General features: G+C 41.5%; 1 protein-coding gene and 1 long non-coding RNA gene across 54 annotated transcripts in view; one reads left to right on the plus strand and one right to left on the minus strand.

Moving 5' to 3' along the window:
- Positions 1-21,615, minus strand: part of Ttn (titin) — a 272,483-nt gene that overhangs the window by 78,255 nt on the left and 172,613 nt on the right. For all 50 annotated transcript variants that reach the window (XM_039106393.2, XM_063284706.1, XM_039106391.2 and 47 more), the window contains 38 exons: positions 20,104-20,227; positions 18,905-19,171; positions 17,142-17,239; positions 16,314-16,482; positions 15,957-16,223; positions 15,586-15,852; positions 15,222-15,500; positions 14,716-15,124; positions 14,481-14,605; positions 14,114-14,380; positions 13,120-13,389; positions 12,729-13,031; positions 12,331-12,633; positions 11,901-12,088; positions 11,613-11,727; positions 11,222-11,506; positions 10,975-11,126; positions 9,941-10,088; positions 9,620-9,797; positions 8,381-8,502; positions 8,003-8,290; positions 7,611-7,907; positions 7,315-7,501; positions 6,817-6,932; positions 6,427-6,726; positions 5,987-6,286; positions 5,788-5,893; positions 5,481-5,677; positions 5,093-5,398; positions 4,717-4,995; positions 3,834-4,133; positions 3,418-3,720; positions 2,946-3,308; positions 2,328-2,630; positions 1,912-2,211; positions 1,519-1,815; positions 1,130-1,414; positions 729-1,022 (listed from right to left, as the gene is read on the minus strand). In XM_039106393.2, the coding sequence (XP_038962321.1) occupies positions 729-1,022; positions 1,130-1,414; positions 1,519-1,815; positions 1,912-2,211; positions 2,328-2,630; positions 2,946-3,308; positions 3,418-3,720; positions 3,834-4,133; positions 4,717-4,995; positions 5,093-5,398; positions 5,481-5,677; positions 5,788-5,893; positions 5,987-6,286; positions 6,427-6,726; positions 6,817-6,932; positions 7,315-7,501; positions 7,611-7,907; positions 8,003-8,290; positions 8,381-8,502; positions 9,620-9,797; positions 9,941-10,088; positions 10,975-11,126; positions 11,222-11,506; positions 11,613-11,727; positions 11,901-12,088; positions 12,331-12,633; positions 12,729-13,031; positions 13,120-13,389; positions 14,114-14,380; positions 14,481-14,605; positions 14,716-15,124; positions 15,222-15,500; positions 15,586-15,852; positions 15,957-16,223; positions 16,314-16,482; positions 17,142-17,239; positions 18,905-19,171; positions 20,104-20,227 (9,157 nt within the window). The remainder of the gene's footprint in view (positions 1-728; positions 1,023-1,129; positions 1,415-1,518; positions 1,816-1,911; positions 2,212-2,327; positions 2,631-2,945; positions 3,309-3,417; positions 3,721-3,833; positions 4,134-4,716; positions 4,996-5,092; positions 5,399-5,480; positions 5,678-5,787; positions 5,894-5,986; positions 6,287-6,426; positions 6,727-6,816; positions 6,933-7,314; positions 7,502-7,610; positions 7,908-8,002; positions 8,291-8,380; positions 8,503-9,619; positions 9,798-9,940; positions 10,089-10,974; positions 11,127-11,221; positions 11,507-11,612; positions 11,728-11,900; positions 12,089-12,330; positions 12,634-12,728; positions 13,032-13,119; positions 13,390-14,113; positions 14,381-14,480; positions 14,606-14,715; positions 15,125-15,221; positions 15,501-15,585; positions 15,853-15,956; positions 16,224-16,313; positions 16,483-17,141; positions 17,240-18,904; positions 19,172-20,103; positions 20,228-21,615) is intronic.
- LOC120101583 (uncharacterized) overlaps positions 1-21,615 on the plus strand; it is a 114,782-nt gene that overhangs the window by 26,000 nt on the left and 67,167 nt on the right. The window lies entirely within an intron of this gene.

Below are 21,615 nucleotides of genomic sequence, written 5' to 3' on the forward strand. Positions count from 1 at the left end.
ACATTGCCTCACTGGAAAGATCGTTTCTGAAATACCATAAAGGTTTTGTGTCCTTAAGAAATGGTTCTAACTGGTGTATCTGCCCCACCCTAGCTGATTGCTACTGCAGATAGAAGCCGGAGAATCCCAGCCCTATTCTGAGGCCTCTGCCATAACCTGAAATTAATGGAATGTTCCATGGATTTTATAGGAATTTTTCTATTCTTTGGTGGCTCTTTCTATTTGGGTCTTCCTATCCGTTGACTATGGAGACTTATAGAAGTGTAGTAAAACTAAGCAATTTATCCTGTGGCAATTGACTGCCATATATATCTCTATCTGTATATGTATACATATATATGTTTATAATATATAAACATATGTTTATATTAGAAAAGCAGCAAATAAAATTCTATATAACTACCAGAGTGTTATATTTAATTTTCCCTAGTATATAACATTGGAAAGATTGAATGATTCTAAATTATTCGTAGGTTATTAACAAGAATTGGAAGATCCAAAATTTTTGACACAGGAAACTAAAATTTATATACATAAAGCAAAAATACACTAAAATTGAGCAAATATGGTTCTTTAAAATTGCTAGTAGGTATATGACTTTTTTTATTGCCCTCTAGCTAGTCCACGATCTTGAGTCTGTTGTGTGTTTGCAGCCATAAGTCTCAGCAAATACTTGGCACATCTATTAACAGAATATTTGGTAAAACCCGGTGGAAGTCTTTTCCTACCTAGTGGATCAACTGCAAGAATCGGTCCTATTTCAACAGGAGGCCCACAGCCGAACTTGTTCTTGGCGATGACACGGAACTTGTACTCTTGTCCCTCTATAAGGCCTGTGATATCACACTTGGATCTCTCCGTCTCGATGGGCTGTCTCCATGTGTGCATCTTGGCGTCTTTCCTTTCAATTATAAACCCTGTGATCTCACTTCCGCCATCGTCTGCTGGATCAGACCAATTAAGCAGACACATCTTTCTGTTTGTTACAACCGGTTTGAGGTCAAGAACTGGACCTGGGACATCTGGGAAATAAAAACAGTAAAATACAAAACAAAACGAAAATAATGTAGCAAGCTCACATTACATGGGGTGGGGGGAAATCCTGTAAAACCCCCAGAACGTTCCTTACCGAACACTTCAACCCGGGCTGCGGCAAATTTGGAACCACAGCTGTTTGTTGCCGTGATCACGTATCTGCCGTGGTCTTTTCTCAGTGCGTTCTTGATAATGAGTTCGGATTTGGTTCCGACATTCTCTATTACAACACGCTCTTTGTCTAGCTCCCCTTCTTCTATGGTCCACACTTTTGTGGGCACGGGACGGCCAGTCACCACGGCTGGGATTCTGAGAGTCTTCCCAGCCATGATTTGTATTCCGCCCTTGACGGAAACATCGAGTTCCACAGTTGGAGGCTCTGTCGAAGGAGAACAACTGTATATGTTAGCACCAAGAAGAAAGAAAATATAGTCCCACACTGGGAAACATTCATTTTTTTCCCCCTAGAAAACTTGGAAGTACCTTGTGGTTCAGCCACGGTAACAGGTTCTGTTTCCCCAGGCGGTCCTTCGCCTGCCGCATTGACAGCGCTCACTCGAAGTTTGTAGTCCGCACCCTCTCGGATTTCTTTGACAGTGAACTGACGGACTTTGACCATCTTCTCCGTGCAGCGTGACCACTCATTTGTGCCAACCAGCTGCTTATCGACAAAGTAGCCCATAATTTCGCCGCCGCCATTGAAAGCTGGGGGCTCCCACTCCAGCTCAATGGTGGTAGAGCTTGTATCAGCAACTCTTGGGACAGGCGGTCCGGGCGGAGCTAGGGTGAATGCAGAATTCACAGGTCAAATTCCCCTATGCTTTCCAAGTGTGGAGTGGGCTACTCCCCCTACTGTCTTCTTAGGGAGTTACTTACAGATTGGATCGCGAGCTGTTTTAGGATCCGAAGGTGGGCTGAACTTTCCAGGTCCAGCAGCGTTTTCAGCACAGACTCGGAAGACATAGGTGAGCCCTTCTAGTAAGCCATCTACTTTGGTTTTCAAAGAACTGAGAAGGGCTTTGTTGACACGAGACCAGTGTGTGCTATTGACCTCACGTTTTTCAAGCCAGTAACCCAAGATGGGGCTACCGTTATCTTTCGGTTCATTCCATTTTACTACCATACTGTTGCTGGTGACATCATCCACAATGGGCTTATCTGGGGCATCAGGTGGTTCTGATAAAAAAACAGAATTGGAATTCTATAATATGACAGCTTTGCAAAATCATGATAGTGTTGTACATTAAAGAATATGGTGCAAAGGTCAATTTATGATGCTAAAGGAACCTTACCAAATGGATCTTTGGCTAAAAGTGGCTTTGAAACACACGGTGGTCCAGGTCCAAACCTATTCTCAGCTCTTACACGGAAGAGGTACTCTTTTCCCTCAATCAGCTTTGTTACTGAATATTTGCAGTTTCTGAGTGTCGATGTGATAACAATCCATTCTGAGTCGGGTTTGGTCTTGTCTTTCTTTTCCAAGGTATAGTTGATGATTTCACTGCCACCATCATCCAGGGGTGGTTCCCATTTACAGAGGACAGAGTCCTTTCTAATATCCTCAAATACAAAGTTGATTGGCGGTCCTGGCGTGTCTAATATGTCAAAGGAGAAGAGTGGTTACAATTTTGTACAGAACCAGTAGCTATGGAAAAAGGTAAATGTTAGTATTGTCTTTGATACAACTTCTAGTTTTTCCAAACCTTTCTATTTTCATTGCATTAGCTAACAAATAGCTGGTCAGTTGATCTTTTTTCAATAGTGTCCGGCTTAGGTGGTAGAAAGTAAGCGAGGATCATTTGCTGAAGCTGTTGGTTTTGATGGGTTTCCACGCTCCTACGTTTATGCCTTGCTAAAACTCTTACGTAGTTTGTCTCTCTCCATTGGAAAGTGTAGTTTAAACTACTTACCTAACACGCTCACAGTGCAAGGAGCTTTCGCAACACCATGGTCATTCTCAACTTTGATCATGTACTGGCCGTGGTCAGGCCGCAGGGAATCACGGACGCGTAGCTGAGATTCTCCTTGTTTGCTATTGTTGATGCTCAACCGCTCTGTCAGAGGTAGGGTAAATGGCTCCTCTTCTTCAGCCTCGCCCTTCTTCCTCCTAACTGGGGGTGCTACTCGCTTCTTAATTTCCTCTGGGACAATGACGTTTTCATCTTTTATCCACGTGATTGTTGGGTAAGGTGAGCCAGAAATGGTTGCGTCAAGCGCTATTTCGTCGCCCCGCTTTACTTCCAGGCTTGTTCTGAGGATGACTTTTGGGGCGTCTGTAATAATTAAAAGCCAGAGTTGTTTTTAATTCTTGACAAAACAGGATCCTCATTTATTTTACAAAGAAAACGGATGTAGCACCCCTTCCCAATCAATAAAACATACCGATAGGATCCACAGCTTTGGTTGGGGGAGTGGCCCGGGAAGGTTCGCCAATGCCAGCAGCATTCTCCGCTCGCACACGGAATTGGTACTCTTTCCCTTCCTCGAGTCCTTTTGCTGTGTAGGTCAGGACAGGGACCAGATGTTCATTGCACCTCTTCCACCTGTCCTCACCCTTGGCAAGCTTTTCTATGATGTAACCCATTATCTTGCTTCCTCCATCGTACAAAGGTGGTTTCCATGTGATAGTCATGGCCTTAGCTGTAGGATTATGAACCTCAACATCTACAGGTGGATCAGGAGGTTCTGGTGAACAAAGAAAAACACTGGTTACCGCTGGAGAAACAATCTTCTTAAAGCAAATGCAAGGACTATTGCATATTCTTGTCTAGCTATCATAAGTATATGTTCTAACTTACGCTTTGGATCTTGAGCAATGACAGGATTCTTGAGTTCAATGTATTCGCCTCCGCCAATCTTGTTGACTGCTTTTACTCGGAAGAAGTATTCACCATTTGGTATGAGATCTTTCACGGTCCAAGACAGTTTGTTCTCACCAGACATGACTGGTATATATGTCCTCCTCCCTGCTTCTCTCCGTTCCAGGACATAGTGAAGAATTGGGCTTCCACCATCAAACTCCGGAGGCTCCCATGTTAACTTACAAGAACTCTTGGTTATGTCACTTGCTTTAATATCTTTGCATGGGCCAGGTAGACCTGTTACACATAAAATTGATAATTACTATCATATGCTTAAAATTTTTCATTTTAATAGTGAACTTTATTTAACTTGGCTATATACATTTTGAACAGGGTAATCTTTTCTGTGCTATATCCCCATGAATAAAAGGTATTTAGCATCCCTCTTCCTCATCTATTAATCAGAAGAATTAGCCTTTGAGTCTTCGAGTTAAGCAAAATTGCCCCATAAATTTCCAGCTACTACCAGGAATGGTAGTAAAGGACAGAAAAAAATTATCGTTCCTGAAGGAGAAGACTGTGGAAAACTGAATTTATATAATTCAGAAAGAAAGATTGATCATTCAAGCATTCTTTGGGTGTGCTAGATATTTTATTTAAATTAGTGTTTTATATGCAAATAATTAAAAAAGTAAATTAGTCTAACCGGATTTTAATTATCAATTTAATCTCTTCAAGATTACTTTTCAAATGGAAATAAGTAACCTGAGGGAATGTTCAGTTTACAAGTGCCATTTCTTGAAGCTACAGACTATCACATAGTTAGCTATTACAATTTCTGGAATGCGTGAAGAACGGTGTTTCATTACAGGATTGTTACCTATGACTTTGACGTTGATTGACGCGGTTGCTGAGCCGAGCTTATTCTCCAGAGTGATGGTGTAAACTCCAGCATCTGCATGGACACTCTTGGGAACCTCGAGGTGTGCAGAGATGTGGTCGTTCTTCATTGTCAATCTGTCACTGGCTTTAACTTCTTTGCCATCTTTATGCCAGCTCACGGTTGGCACTGGGACAGCCCTGAAGGGCACAGGGATGCTTAACTTTTCACCTTCGATAACAACAATGTCGTGAGTCTCTAGATCAATGGTTGGTTTGCCTACAAAACACCAAGAGATGGGGGGGAAATATGTCAAAATGCAATGATCGGGAAGACAGTGCATCTTATTAACTGTTAAAAGACATCGCGTTCTTACAGTCTGGGTCTTTGGCGACCACGTTTTCAGAGATTTCAGATGGGTCACTGACACCGACAGCATTGACAGCTCTCACTCTCAGAACATATTCTTTGTCCGGAACAACACCCTCTTCAACTTTGAACTTCAAATCTTTTATTGGGCGAGAATTAACTCGCATCCATTTTTCGGTGCCTACTGGACACATTTCAACATGGTAGCCTATGATAGGACTTCCGCCATTTTTCTCTGGAGGTTTCCAAGCAATGGCAATGTGCTTTCTCCCAGCATCAGTCACATGCAGATCAAGTGGAGGTGACGGAGGACCTGGGAAGACAGTGATGCATTGATACCACAGTCTCATCATCAGGCCCTTAGATAATTTCTTTGAATAATCAGTATGACTTACCAACAGGATCTTCAATTGACAGAATTTCTGTGGGCTCACTTGGGTGACCAACTCCTGCTTCGTTTTCTGCCCGAACTTGGAACTGGACTTCTGTTCCTTCGATGACATCAGTTACTCTGAAGTTACAGTCAGGGCCTGAGGTCTTTCCAGCTTTCACCCAACGGGTACCTAATTTTTCTTTCTTCTCAATGATGTATCTGTTGCAAGAACAAAGTGTTCCATTTAGCATTGAGAAAAAACAGAAATTGATAATGTCCAGCCAGGTTTGACTTTTTGTTTTTTAAAATAAAAGCTCCTGAAGTTCTACCTCTGTATTGGTCTTCCGCCATCGTTTTTAGGTGGCTCCCACTTTAGGTCAACATGTCGTTTTGTCACATCAACCACTGTCAGGGCATAGGGTGGTCCAGGGGTGGCTAAAAGCAAAATACACAATGATGAGAAAAAGCTGAGGGAAAGTTAAGAACATACTGAAAATGCTCTTGCAAAGACTGAGCTATAGTGCATACTGAAGGTGTCTTTGGCCAGGACGGAATCTCCGATTTCTGTGTAGTCACTTTGTCCTATGGCATTTTCTGCAGCAACTCTGAACACATACAGAGAACCCTCTGTCAGTGGGGTTACTGTGCACTTGGTGTCCTTGACCGTGGTGTCCACGGTTTGCCAGCCTTTCCGCCTCACGTCTCTCTTTTCCACGATGTAGTTGGTGATGGGTGACCCTCCGTCTTTCTCAGGAACTGTCCATTTCAGGTCAGCTGTATTTTTTGTGATATTAATCACTTCGAGCCAGCGAGGTGGTGATGGAGGATCTGAAAAAAAAATAAAAAAAAGGAAAAATAAATCCAGTTTTAGTGTTCTTCAAATGTTCTCCTCATGCAAATAATAGTAGTGAGGTTTATATTTTCCCTTAGATTGTCGTTTTCAGACAGAGAATGTAAGAGGGACTTACATAGTTTCTCCCGGCAAAGCACAGGGTCGCTGGGTTCACTGGGCTCACTCTCTCCAGCCTTGTTCACAGCTCTCACTCGGAATGAGTATTCCTGGCCTTCCATCAGCCCTGTGAGCAAATGCTCAGTGGTCGGAACTCCCTCAGCCACTCTGACCCAGTCATCTGTTCCAGTCTTTAGCATCTCAATGACGTAAGACTCAATCTTTGCCCCTCCATCGTGTTCTGGCTTGGTCCAGTTCAATACTAATGAGGTTTTGCCTATATCCTTTACAGTTGGTTTTCCAGGGGGCCATGGAGGATCTGCAAGCCAATGACATCATTATTTGTTTTGTCCAAAGGAAGTTAATATAGGCCTCCAAGCAGCCACTGAAAATCATATAAATACTATACCTATGGGATCTTTTATTAAGATTGGTTCAGTTGATCTACTTGGTTTCCCTGGTCCTGCCAAGTTTTCAGCAAGCACGCGGAATCTGTATTTTTTCTTATTGGTGAGGCCTTTCACCCTGAAACACAGACAAGGTAGCATCATGGTAAGAAATAGTAACTTCTATACTATACATAGAAAAGCCAATTTACTTAAACAATGGAAATAAATTTGTAAATCTTACCAAGAATACTTTAACATAAACTTAAAATAGTTTTTAACGGTCACATTCTTTATATTAGACAAAATACATCACTTTAATTATACCTATACTTGTTATTAGGTAATATTTTATAGATAACATATATGCCATTGGATGGGATTCATGTCATTTAAAAATTATGTGACAACTGGCGATAAAAGTAAAAGTGATAAAACCACATGATCAAAAGGAATGCTGGAGTGCAAAGGACTAAGTATGTCGCCGCTGTAATACATGACGGACGTGTGGGAGGGCTTACCTGTATGTTGTGTCCTTCACTGGCATCTTATTGCATCGAACCCACTTATCGGTGTCAGGATCTAATCTTTCAACCCAGTATCCAGTGATGGGGCTGCCACCATCGTCATCCGGCTCACACCACGTGAGTGTCACCGCATCTTTGGTGATGTCGGAAGGTTCTAGGCGAGTTGGAGGTCCAGGTGGATCTGTAGACAGAATAATGATATAAAAAGTCATACGTTCTGTCCCTAACACCCTAATGCAGGATCAACATAGAAGCCTTTGTTTTTTCAGTTAGCAGATTGAGAATCTTACCAAACTGATATTTGGCTATTATTGGAGTAGCCTGAACGGGCTCACCGACGCCGTACATGTTTTCTGCAGCGACTCTGAAGATGTACTCTTTGTTGGGGGTCAATTTGGTCGCCTTGAAGTTTGTGTCCTTAACAGTTGATGAGAGCTTATGCCACACGTCACTATCTGTTGCTTTTCTTTCCACAACATAGTTTGTGATCTTTGACCCACCATCGTCTCTTGGTGGGTTCCAGGTCAGCAGACAGGACTCATTGGTTACATCCGTGATGTCAAAAGCAGCTGGCGGTCCGGGTTTATCTGTGGGTGGTATTACATGGTATTTTAACTTGTGTTTTGTTCCAGAAAGTAGCCACAGTGAATTGGAATCTTATGAAAACAAGAGCCTCTCTTACCTAAGACATTCACTTCCACCACAGCAGTGGCCCGGCCGCAGACGTTCACAGCTTCTATGATATATGTGCCCGTATCACTTCTCTTGCTGTCCGTGATTGTCACTGTGGATTTCTTAGGAACATTTTCAATGGTGATTCTTTGGTCTGGCCTCAGAAGGGTATCAGCCTTTGTCCAAGTTATTTTGGGCTCCGGTTTTCCAGTCACCGTAGCAGGAAGTTCGATCTTTGTTCCAGCTTTCACAGTGAGGCCAGCCAGGAGCTTCACATCAAGGAAGATCTCAGGAGCCTCTGAATTGGAAAAGATTACTTAAGCTGTTAGCAAGTTCAAGCGGACAAGGTCAGAGGCCTGACGGACAAGCAAGAAGGAATAATAAATACCCTGAGTGTCCACCGCCTGGATTTCTTCTGTGGGTTTGCTTGGCTTGCTAGCTCCTTGCCTGTTCAAGGCCTTCACGCGGTAGGCGTACCATTTTCCCTCTTCTAGACCTGTCACTTCCATTCTGTCAGGAAAAACAGGGGTTTTATTGCCATGTAGATAATCTATTATGCTTATAGTTATACATGTGTGTAATATATGTGTAAATATATATCATGTATTGTAGAGTTACTTTTCTAAAGTTCACACCACTAACATGCTACTAGCTTTTCAATTAAATATCTGCGCTGTGGGGAGTGGAGAAAGCACTGTATGTCAGGGTGTCAAGAATGGATGAAGTCCTGAATTGTGTTGTTGAAAGGAGCACAACCAAGACCTCCACGGAAATGGCCAAGCCTTCCTCTGGTCTAAGTGCTAGTGTTGACAGACAATTGACCTTCAGGTAAGGCGTCTTCCTCCTGGGTGTTAACATCTCTCCTACTAAGACCTTCCACCGAGATGTCTAACCCCTCTCCTTCTTGCTATACAGAATAAGCCTGCTGTGTTTGTTGGCCACATAGAAGGTGCAGCTGGCTGGACCATCCAGTGCTCCCAGGGACTAGACCACCGAGGAATGTGCAGGGAGGGATCCATGGCTCCAGATACATATGTAGCAGAGGATGGCTTAGTTTGACATCAGTGGGAAGGGAGGCCCTTGGTCCTGTGGAAGTTTGATGCCTCAGTGTAGGGGGATGCTGGAGGGGTGGAGTGGGAGAGGTATGTGGGGGAGCATCCTCATAGAGGCAAAGAGGAGGGAGGACAGGGAGGTTGTGGGATGAGGGGCTTGTGGAGGGGTAATTAGGAAGTAGGATATAGCTTGAGATGTAAATGAATGGAATGATTAATAATAATAATAAAGTGACTTCCTTACAGAGAGCACGCCCCCTGCACCACAGCTTTTCTTCGCCTATCTGTTATACCTTCTATTCCTTCCTGGGTTGCCCCAGTCAGGTTTGCAGGGCCAAGCTGTGCTTGACTCTTTTCTGGCCTTTTTATTACCATAACTGATGAAAACCTTTAACAAGGCTATGCTCAGCTGAACTTTATGAAAGCAGAACGCTATACTAGGGGAATTGTTGGTGAAGAAAATGACCATTCAACACTGTCCAGGTAAAACCTATTCTTCTGGGTAGAAATCAGAATAATTCGATTTAAAAATATTTTAAAAACTTTAATTAAAAAAAAAAACCCCAAACACTTACTTTGTATCTGGAACAGGTTCCCCACAGGCAACCCATTTATCAGAACCACGTGGACATTTTTCAACTATGTATCCTTTGATGCGTGAGCCACCATCATTTTTAGGAGGATCCCAGGTCAGGAAGATGCTGTTGGCAGTTCTGTCTCTCCACTTTACATTCTCTGGTGGGTCAGGGACCGCTGTGATATTTAATAAAAGAAGGATCTCATCTTAGACAGGCTGCTCTAAATTAGCTCCATGTTTCTGACCTGTGCCCTCTCCCCAGACTTCAACTCTGGGCCTAAAGTCAGGCCAGGCATAAACCCATAGGACATTCACTTACTTGCAGGGGCAGACATATTGACAGGCTCATCAGTATATGCAGGCTCTCCAGGGCCACACTTGTTTCGAGCACAGACTTTGAATAGATATTCCTTTCCTTGAACAAGATCAGGAACTGTGAATTCTAGATCAGTAACAAAGTCCATAACCTGGGACAAAGAAACAGTTCACTGATTATCTTCCTCCAGTATTTTCCCAAGTCAAAAAATATTTTTAAGCATGAGTACAGATACAAACTATTTGTTTTTTAAGACTGAGGTTTTCTATGTAGCCCAGGCTAGCCTAGAGTCTACATCTACTGTATAGTCCAGGTTGGCTCTAAACTCACAGTCCTGCCTCAGCCTCCACAAGTATGTACCACTACAGCCTGCTTACTATAAATGTTTTGAATGAAAACTTAGTGTTATTTTCATATTAATTTTATATTAGGGGAAAGCACCAAGGTGTGTTATAATAATATAGAGACTATAATAATATTCTTAATACAATGAGAAACAGATTCATAGTTTGCATGCACTAAAAAGATGGTATTTATTAGAAATTTAATTGTAAATAGGATTAATAATGGACTGGGGGTGAACTCAGTAACATAGTTGCTGTCTAGCATGTATAAGCATCTAAGTTCTATTTCTATAACTGTAAAATGTATAGATTAGATATAGATAGTAGATATACTTTATAACAAGCATAGATGAAGAAAACAGTGGCAGATCAATCAACTACGGTCAATCCAGTACACTGAGAAGCAGGGGCAATGAATACTTCCTCTGAAATGCTTGTAGCTCAACATATGCATGTGGGGACTCCTTAGATACCAAGTATGGAGGTAAGCTTTCTTCTATGTGGTAAATAAGCCAAGCTGAGAACAAAAGGGAGCAAATATGCCAAATGCAGGTTAAATTATCCAGGGAAGCATTAGTATTAATATGTCAAAAGGGTTTTGACACTTTCTCTTTCCTGAGGCATGGCCAGTCTCTATGGCCTCCCAGCCTCCTCCAGGGATTCTAAGTCGCTGTGTTAGTATGCGACACTCACTTTAGTCCACGTTTTCCGGCTCATATCTCTCTTTTCAACAACATATCCAGTTAGTGGACTTCCTCCATCATCATCTGGTGGTTCCCAAGTCAAATGGACAGAATCCTTTGTTACGTCGCTAAATTTCAGTTCTTTGGGTGCACTTGGACGAGCTAATTTAAAAAAGAGAGGCAGTGAAAGTCAATATGATTTAAGCCAGTGTGGGTTAGTTCAACCAAATCATAATAGCAAGAATGAAATTCCTTACCAATTACGTTGACATCAATTTCTCCAGAAATTGACTTCACAGGATTTTCTAATGTGAGCGTGTAAATGCCCTTGTCTGGTCGTTCACTTGGAGAAATGATAAGTTCAGCATAGGCTGATATGGTCTTTATTTTCACACGGTCCCCTGCTTCAAGTACTTGATCTCCGAAAGTCCAGGTTGCTTTTGGTCTTGGGTAGCCTGTACTTGGGACTAGAATCTTGATGGGATTGGGGACTATGACTTCCAGACCATCTTTAAATGCACTTAAGTCCATTGTTGGTTCAACTACCAAAAAGAAAAAAAAATCAATGATTTCTAATACCGGGTGTCCCCAATACACCAAAGAAGGTCTGTGCTATTCGCTAATCTAAAAAATAAAACATCTACTTACCAGAGGCATCATCGGCAGTGAGAGGACCAAGGATCTCGGATGGATCTGAAACACCAGCTGCATTTTCTGCAGATACTCTATATAAATATTTGTTCCCTTTTTGTAATCCAGTGACCTAGAATTACAAGTTAGTATTTGTTAACAGCATATCCATGTAAAATTTAAACCATGAACATAAATATACTACATATGTAATATGATATATATTATATATATTTTATATATATATATACACATACACACATATATATATGTAAAATCACATTTTTTTAGATGTACACCCCTTACCTTGTAAGTCAGCTCAGGGACAGGTTTCATATTGCAGCGAATCCAATTATCTTTTCCTTCTTCTTGTCTTTCGATTATATAGCCCAGTATGGGGCTGCCGCCATCTTTCAGAGGAGGCTCCCATGTAAGCTGAACTGATGACTGTGTCTGTTCTGAGGCACTTAGGTTCACAGGAGGACTTGGTCTCTCTAGAATGGCAGGAAGCAATAAAATTGTATCGAGCGGTAATTTATTAAGACATGGAGTGATCGTAATGACCTCGACAAGACAAGTTTATGAATTATGTGGGCACAGTCATGACCTTTATAATTTTGTTTGAATTTTTTGATGCTCTAACTTTTTTTTTTAGATTAGAATTATTTGAATCAATAGATTTAATTATTGGGTTGCATGCAATGTTTCCTTCCTTTCTGTTGTTAAATGATCTTACCTATTGGATCGGCAACTTTGACAAATGGTGTGGCTGCACTTGGTTTCCCAACTCCGATTCGGTTCTGGGCTCTGACACGGAAACTATACTCCTGTCCTTCAACCACGTCAGTGACCGTTGCTGACAGATCTTCAGCTCTTACAGTCATGGCAGTGTCCCATCTGATAGAAGTCTTGTCTCTCAGTTCAATCACATAGTTGGTGATTTCGGCTCCCCCATCATACTCTGGTGGCTCCCATGTCAGGGAGACACCAAATCTATTCACATCAGTGATGGTTACATTCAAAGGAGGGCCTGGAACATCTAAATATCACCACAGAAGAAACACACATGAATTTGGGTTATGTTGTGGATGAACACAAAGCTAAATGAATCAGCAATTTACCAAAAACACTTACCATATTTACTCCTTGCTTCTACAGGACTGTCAGTCTCCACGGGTTCTCCAGTGCCAACTCTGTTCCTTGCACTCACACGAAACAGGTATTCCACTCCTCCTTTCTGTAGTCCAGTGACAGTGAACTCACAACTGTCTGCCCGGTCAGTGACCAGAACCCAGGTCTTTCTCTTGATATCACGCCTTTCAACGACATAACCTATGATTTTGCTCCCACCGTCCGTTAATGGTTCTTCCCAAGCGAGGCTTACTTCGCCATCAAATGTTTCTGTCACTTCTAAGTTACGAACTGGCCCGGGAACATCTGCAATTTGCACATCACAGAATTTTTAGTGGTGTTATGTCTTTAAGCTGTGCTGAGCCAATCAAGTTTGAGTGATTTGGTGGCTTACCAATAACTTGTAAGTTGATGAAGCCTTCCGCTTTCCCATGCTTGTTCTGAAGCACGATTTTATACCTCCCCTTGTCTTCCTTCTTGGCTTCTAAGATTCTGAAAGAAGTCTGCTCAGCTGTAGTGTCAACGGTTTTTGTAGAAAGAGGTTCGTTTTCTTTAAACCATTCAGCTTCTGCTTTGGGGTAGGCATCATAGGGCACCACCATTGTCAGAGGCTGGCCAGCGTCAACCACGAGATCTTGATCAGATGTCTTGATTTTAGGTGGAGCTAGTGAGACAGAGAACACGCAGACATGTTTGAGTTATACATTATAGTCATGCTATGGCATAGTTTGTTTGTTTTTTTACTGTACATTTGATAACAAACACTGTTATAACCTTGAAAGTAAACCACAGTCATTTCATAGCAGTGAATTCTGTCGGAAAGTTATAATAATTTTTTTCTACTCCAAACTATCAGTGTTTGGAAACAGAGTTTTGATGAAGATGGCATACAATCACTAACATCCTATCAGTTAATAATAGCAGAGGACCTAGAATATGGTGAAACAGGTTTTGCTTTTCTTGTTGAAATTATTTTATAAAATATGTTTTTTTATAAAGTACTGTATACTTAGTTCAGAATAAATCAGACAGCTTTTTCTTGTGTACGATGAGGTTTTGGGGAGGAAATCTATGCAGGTTTCTCAGGTCGAGATAAGGACATATTTAAAAGAGCCACAGGAGTTGCATATCAGTAGTTCGAGGGACAGTCATTAACTCTATGAAGTCATGAGCAGCTGCCCTGTGCCAGGAATGACCCAGTGGTTTGACATGCAAAGATGCTTCTGTCCATTTCTGCTTGTAGGTAGACAGAGTAGAATGGCTAACACGTGAGCATGGATTCCAGCCACATGCTTTCAGGAGGAGTGTGTGCTATAACTGTAAAATCTGAACTCTACGGAGGTTTGCGATATGACAAGGACACCGCAAAGCAAAAGAAAGCGATTTACCTGCTAATTCGAGTTTCGCCCTGGCTTCTTTATCTTTGGCAATAAATCTGTATTCGCCCTGGTCACGTGGCTTAATATCACAAATCTGTAGCCTGTGTATCTTTCCCTCACTCATCATCTGGTGCTTGTCACCCTGGACAACAATCATGTTATTTCTAAGCCATTGGACCTCCACTTTATCTTTGTTGAGCTCAGCCAAGAAGATAACATCTGCACCAGGGGCTTCAAGAATGTCTTGAGGAGGCCTGATGATCTCAACTGGGATTTCTGGAGAGAAAATAAAAATAAAAACATATGTGCTTGTATTTTCATCAGCACTGTAAAAAATTGTTACTTCTGCTAGAATTTTCTTGAAGCCAGTACTAACCTTCGACAAAAAGTCTGGCTCTGGACTTCCGGTCCTCTACGCCACAAGCATATTCACACTCATCCTCCAGCCTGCAGTCCTTTATGATGAGCCTGTGTATGCTCCCGTCTTTTTCAAATTTGTATCTAAAGAAGAGATTGAATGATCAGTTAGCTTGAAGCATGAGTATGAGGCAAATGTCTGATGTTGAAGTGCACGCAAAACAATAGAGCGAGGGCAGACACTTTTTGCATACTTTTTGCCTTCCTTGATTTCTCTTCCATTTCGGTACCATTTTACATTTGCTTTCTCTCTGGAGAGCTGGCAGGAGAAGACAGCGTCGTCAAACTCTGTGACCGTCTGGTCTTCCAGGTGCTCCACGAATTCCGTTGGGGCTTCGATGATGAGCAGCTCTGCCACGGATTTATCTTGACCAGCAGTAACGATGTATTCACCTTCATCTGGGAAGCCACAGTCCTTGATGATTAGAGAGTGCTTGTACTTGTCAATGCGGTATGATATACGGTTGTCAAAAGCCACTTCTTCCCCATTTTTGGTCCACTTCAGGGTTACATTGAGACGATTCACCTTGCACCAGAACGTGACTGACTTCTTCTCCATTGTTTCAATATCTTTAAGGGGTTCGATAATCCTAAGATCTTCCTCTGTGTTGGTAGAGAAAAACAAGGTTGAATTTAGTTGTTGGTATAATATAAATTGCTGGAGAAAAAAAAAATCTCTAGTGTCATGTAAGTCACATACCTTCCACTATGAGATTGGCTGCACTTTTAACATTTTCACCTCTGTGATTGGTCAAAGACACACTGAAGTTGGCTTGGTCATCTAACCGTGCATCTCTGATTCGGAGGGTGTAGACCAGGTCTTTTTGGAGAATGATATATTTTGAACTGTCAAATATGGCTTCATCATTCCTGAACCATTTGGCTTTGGCACCTTCGGTGTTGACTTCACAGTTGAAGACAGCCTCTTGTTGTTCCTTCACTTTGGTGTCCTTGAGAGGAACTACGATCCTGAGTTTTTCTGTAAACAGTCAAAAAGACTTTGTAGTATGACGAGAGATCAAGCCTGCAGATCTAAGCCTCCAATGAAGCAAGGACAAACTTACCAATGACTGTGAGGTGAGCTGCAGCTCTGGCAGCCCCAACCATGACCACATAAGTGCCCATGTCTTGTAATGTGGCATCTTTCACAACGAGGACTCTCTTTTTGCCATCAGCAATGATGTCGTATTTGTCTCCAGACTCAAGCGTCTGGTCGTCCCTCTTCCACTGGACCTCGAAGCTTTCCTTCGAGATAGTGCAGACAAACTCGGCCTTTTCTCCTTCAAGAATCTCAAGGTTTTGAGGCTTTGAGATGAATTCAGCAGCAAGTTCTGGGAAGAAAAAGTTGGGAGACAGTGAGGACATTGGCATTTGTATCTTGATACGGCAAGGGTGGGTGCCAGGAATGAAATGTCCTTCGTTGAGACTTTCCTACCGTGTACTTTGACTTTGCCGTCTGTCCGGGAACTTGGGAGTCGGCAGTTGTAGCTGCCCGCATCCTCAAGCTGTGCATTCTGAATGATCAAGATTCTCTTCCTTCCATCGGTAAGTATTTCAAATCTTCCCGTTTCAATGACCTCCTCATCCCCTTTGTACCAAGTCACTTCTGCCCCAGGCTTGGAGACTTCACATACCAGTTTGATGGTGTCTCCTTCACTAACTTCGAGGTTGGCAAGATTTTTGGTGAAGACAGCTTCTTCCTCTGCAGAAAAAGAACCCAGATTCGGTCAGTAAAACTGGACGCTGGTTTTCCTGGCTGCTATGCTTAGCCAAGGAAAGCCTTCATGCTCACCTAGGACTGTCAGCATGCCGGAAGTTCTTGCTGTCCTCACTTCACAGGAATATTCTGCTTCATCATTCAGTAGACATTTGTTGATGACAAGAATTCGTACTGCTCCCTTAGAAATGATGTCATACTTTTTGCCCTTTTTAATTTCAGCACCATCTTTAAACCACTGAACCTATATTTTAAGACAAACAGATTTTTTTAAGTCAGTTTTTATGTTGTTCCTTTGCATGGTATCTGTTACATGAACTAGGACCACAAAGAGTCCTTTTAAAATCAATTATGAGACATTATAGTATATTTGAAAGCAGACCCTAAATATTATAGTATGTACTAAGGAAGACAGAGAAAAATATAAATAAAAATTTAAAAAATCAAGAACAAAGTTACAGAAGTACTGTTGATCTCATGTGATATTCTTACTAATTATGGAAAAACAAATGGTGAGATTATGTAAGTTTTGTGTCTTAGGGGGCCTTAGATAACACACAAATCATTCCCACTGATTTGGACTGAAAGTCTGTTTGGCAATACTTACAGTTCACTGCAACCAGAAATACTCAGCTGAGATATGGAATTACTGCTATTTGACCTTGTTTTTCTATCTAAGAAAACATCATTTCCTTGTGGCTCAGAATAATAAATCTCTTGTGAGTCTTTTTATGTGACAGTAATGGGTGGCACTAAAGAGAACATTTACGTCTTTAACACTACCATACTCTTTAATTTAAAATGGAAGTCAGAAAAAGGCTTAGTTTCTTCTTTCCTTCCATTTTGGCCAAAAGTAAACCAAGCAACCTGATAGTCAGAGATAATGCTTGTGTCGCTACAGACCTTTACATTTTCCTTGGAAATTTCACACTCAAAGCGAGCCGTTTCTTTTTCTTTAACTTGAAGGTCTGTGAGTGGTCTTAAGAATTCCACATGAGGAGCTGTAAGAGAATGATATAGATATCCAAATGAGGCCTCTGTAAATTTATCCTGATATTTCTCTGGCATTCTTTCTTCCTTCCTTCCTTCCTTCCTTCCTTCCTTCCTTCCTTCCTTCCTTCCTTCCTTTTTCTCCATGACAGTTTCTCTGTGTAGCCCTGGCTGTTCTGGAACTCATTCTGTAAACCAGGCTGTTCTTGAACTCAGAGAACTGTCTCCTCTGCCTCCTGGGTGCTAGGATCAAAGTCCTGTGCCACTTGTGGCCATCTTGATAGACTTGCCACTGACTTTGAAACCCTTTGCAGCTGCCACTGGGAATAATGCTTTCCTCTTGATCTCTTTCTAGTTCTCGTAAATGATGTCTTACTGTGCTACCAACTTAGTTCTTTCCAATTGGGACCTATCTCAGTTCTTTTGATTACTGAAGCAAATGCCTTCTTTCTCTTGGTTCTCTACCAGAGCTGAAGGATAATTGTTTGCCAAAGGAAACACTAGTAAGGAAAGAAGCCTCATTGTAAACCCAGTAGAATCCAAAGACAGTAGTTTGAAGTATGTATAGTTACGAGGCACGAGTCTAATTGGAACCACGTGTATCCAGCTTCTCACTTTTAACTCAGCTTTAAAGATTTCATATGCAAGTCAGGCGTGTGCTAGCATGTCAAACACTGTTCTGCATGGGGCACTGATTCCGCTTTTACATCTGTTGATTCATGCATCTCCAGAAAGCTGTCTGCTGCTGTGCCAGATGGAGACACCGCTTCCTCGTTCTTTCCACTTTCAGAGCTCCTTAAGAAGCCTTTCTAAGCCAACCCTTCTTGATCTTGGAGGCTCTCAGGCCAATGCTAGCTAGAAGGCTAGAAGATAAGCCACCATGGCTGAGCCTTCTCAAAGAGGAAGTAGATGACAAGGGGAAAGAAACCCCAAGGGGCTACTCTAAAGGACGCTACAGTAGCGGGGAAGGAGTGACGCAGGAAGCACAGTCAAAGCCACTGGGTTTTAGTCGTTGACAGATGAGAAGCGACAGAGCCAAACAAACACTGCACAAAAATGGACCACAAAAAATGTTTTCCTGGACAAAGGGAAAAAAGAAAGCAAATGAGCTAGCTAGCAGTTGGCCTACAGAGAGAAAGGGAGATCTCTTCGCCAGGGAAAAGAGCAATAGTGAAAAAACGACAGAGTTCTTCATTCAAAGAATCAGGACTCAAAGATCCTGGGTTCACTCAGCTTCTCGTCCATCATTACTCTCAGATTGTGTTATGTGATTGGCTGTTATCATAGCACAGTTGTTCTCAAGTAAGTTCTTATTCAAACAACTTTTCACTCTTATTTTTTTAAAGATACTTTCCAGGTCTGAAACTTATCTTCCAAATGGAATCATGGTTCTGTCCTCCTCTTTGTGACTGTTTTCATCTCTAGCAGGATAGTGGGTGTAACCACACACAGACAAAGAGCACAGCAGTGTAGTGAAAGGTGGTTGGTATCTTTTCCAAGGCCGGACAGAGCACAAGGACGTTTGTAAAGAAACGTGTGCAGTATCAGGTTAGATCAGCATCCATACAGTGAGTTGCCAAGAATTACGAATAAGCCAAGAAGGGCATGCATTATGTGTGTTGGTTGTTTTGGCTACAAAGAGTTGCAAATGCCAAGTCCTGTGGAGGAATACTTACGAATGACATTCAGGTTACAGGAGGTCTTAAAGTCCTTAGCATCACAAGTGTACGTTTTGATATCCTCTGGCGTACAACCATGAATAATGAGTTTCCTGACCCTGCCGTCAGCAACGATTTCATACTTCTTGCTTTTGAGGATTTCTGTCCCATTCTTGAACCATTTCACTTTGGCATTTTCTCTGGATACTTCACACTCCAATACTGCAGTGGCCTCCTCTTCGACCGTCTGGTCCTCAAGAGGCTTAGTGAACTCAACCGGAGGTTCTGCAAGAATCATACTTATTAGCTGTTTCCCTTCTCCAAGAGTTCCAGAACTTTCTCTGATTCCCTCTGGCATCTCCAGGGCTGCTTCTGTCTCGGTTTGCTCATTTGTAAAGCTATTTTTCACTTAGATGTTTTCCTCCTACAAGGATGTCTTGTCATTGATTTATACACACAGAGGAAAAAACACCCCACCTTTGTATTTTTTTCCCTTTCTCTGGCTATCCTGGAAACTCACTATGTAGATCAGGCTGGTTCCAAACTTGTGGCAATCCTCTGCTTCTTGAAGCTCACTAAGAAAAATAATTATGGAGCATAAAGGAGATAATGGCTAACACTGACTCATAAAATGGATTGGTAATAATTATTTTAGCAGTTGTATTAGAATTAGTAAAAAATGTAATAATAAGACAGGGACAGAAAGAATATATAAATGTAAAACCCATGTTAGTTTTGATCTTCCTTCCTTCCTTCCTTCCTTCCTTCCTCCCTCCCTCCCTCCCTCCCTCCCTCCCTCCCTCCCTCCCTTCCTTCCTTTTCTTTCTTTTTCTGAGACAGGGTTTCTCTGTGTGGCCCTGGATGTCCTGGAACTCACCCTGTAGACCAGGCTGGCCTGGAACTCACAGAGATCCCCATGCCTCTGCCTCCCAAGTGTTGGGGTTAAAGGTGCATTAAAAGTGCTTCACCACTGCCTCTCGATTAAAAACAAAACAAAACAAAACAAAACCCAAAAAAACAAAAAACAAAAATAACCAAAAAAACAAAAAACAAAAAACAAAAAAACCAATGTATATTTTGTTATACCAAAATGTGAAATTAGACTTTTGGAAACTTGGATTTAATGATCTATGGACTCCCCAACAAAGACAACTGAGAGGCTGCTTTATCTGTGATTGTCTTCTTTGTCTGTATTTAGGAATAAGCTTCCCAATTACCTTTCACAAAGAGATTGGCCTGAGTTTTGAAATCCTTTGCTGTCAGTTGGACTTCACCAGCATCTTCTAGCTTCACATCCCTCAGGGTGAGCGTGTGAACTCTTCCTTCTGAACGTGTCACCACCTGGTTGTGATTTAAAGGCGCACAGGTAACATATAAATGAAATCGTCACCCATAATGCATCTTAATCCACTTAGGTAAACTATGGAAACGTGTGTTACCCACATTACTTTATAACTATATAGGTTGTGTGTGTGTGTGTGTGTGTGTGTGTGTGTGTGTGTGTGTGTGTTAAAGTGACTTCAGCCAATAGTTTCAAAACTTTTAGCAACATGTTAGCCTTTCTTAATTACCATTATATAAGTGTGAGGTGACCTTTTACACTGAACTTGCACAGATCAATTTCTATTTGTATTTCTGATCTTGTGAAAAATACATGTAATTATAAATATGTATGCATTTCTCTTGGGCTTCAGGGTTTGCCTGCAGAGAGAAAGAATACAGAAAAACTTAAAGTAAAAGAAAAAAGTGGTTGGCCACTGTAGGCTGAAAAATTTTTTTCTAAAAGTCAAGTGTATGTTCTAAAGTGAGGGCAACTGTGTCCACAAGGTGAAACTCTTCCATTTATTTTAGCAATTGAATCTCATTTGCAAATGAATGTGGTCCATGATTTATTTGCACAGTTTCTGAATTTTGTTGTTGTTGATGCTGATTCTTCCCTTTCCCGGTGTTTGAGCGTTAGTAATGGGAAACTCAGACATCATTGGTGCTGTGGTGGTAGAATCATTCTTGAAGTAACAAGAAGATTGGCGTATGTCTAGTTCTAGACTCTAAGAATCTCAAAGGCTCAGTCCTGTCATTGAGATTGGGTTTACAATGCATAAGTGTCCATTAAAACTCTTTAGAATTATGTCAGTTTTTCTGGTGAAACTATTTGTATTTATTTTGCTAGTGGTAGAAGAAAGAATCAGGGATGCAGTTTCACTGAGAAGTATTTTCCTCAGATAAGAACATGGCATAGTTAGTCATAGTGTCCTTAATACAGAGACCCACTAAAACAACAGTAAAGAACAAGACTCAGCGAGGGGACAGGAGTTAAGACTTCTCCTAGGTGCGCAGCTGCTTCTTATCCGAGGACACAGGGTCTGAATGGGACTTTTAAAAGATGTCTGACATTGAATTTTGAACTTTGGCTTATCACTACTTAAAAAGAACTCCAGTTTCTAACACATGCACAAATAATTAATATCTATTAATGAATTGATTTGCCATCTGAATTATTCTGAGACAGATATAGAATGTTCTGTGCTGTTGATTATGTTGCAGAGAATATAGTGGGTTTTTGGTAGGTGGCTTATGTAGAATATCGTCAGTATTGTCAAATGAAAAGCAAGCAAGCAAACAAACAAGGAAATACAATAGACAGAAGAAGCAAATCAACAAAATGAATGCCAAACATTTTTGGTAGAATATGTAGTGATATTATAAACAGTTATTCTTTAAAATATTAA

This window comes from Rattus norvegicus, chromosome 3 (genome assembly GCF_036323735.1).
Source record: "Rattus norvegicus strain BN/NHsdMcwi chromosome 3, GRCr8, whole genome shotgun sequence".
Classification (NCBI taxonomy): domain Eukaryota; kingdom Metazoa; phylum Chordata; class Mammalia; order Rodentia; family Muridae; genus Rattus; species Rattus norvegicus.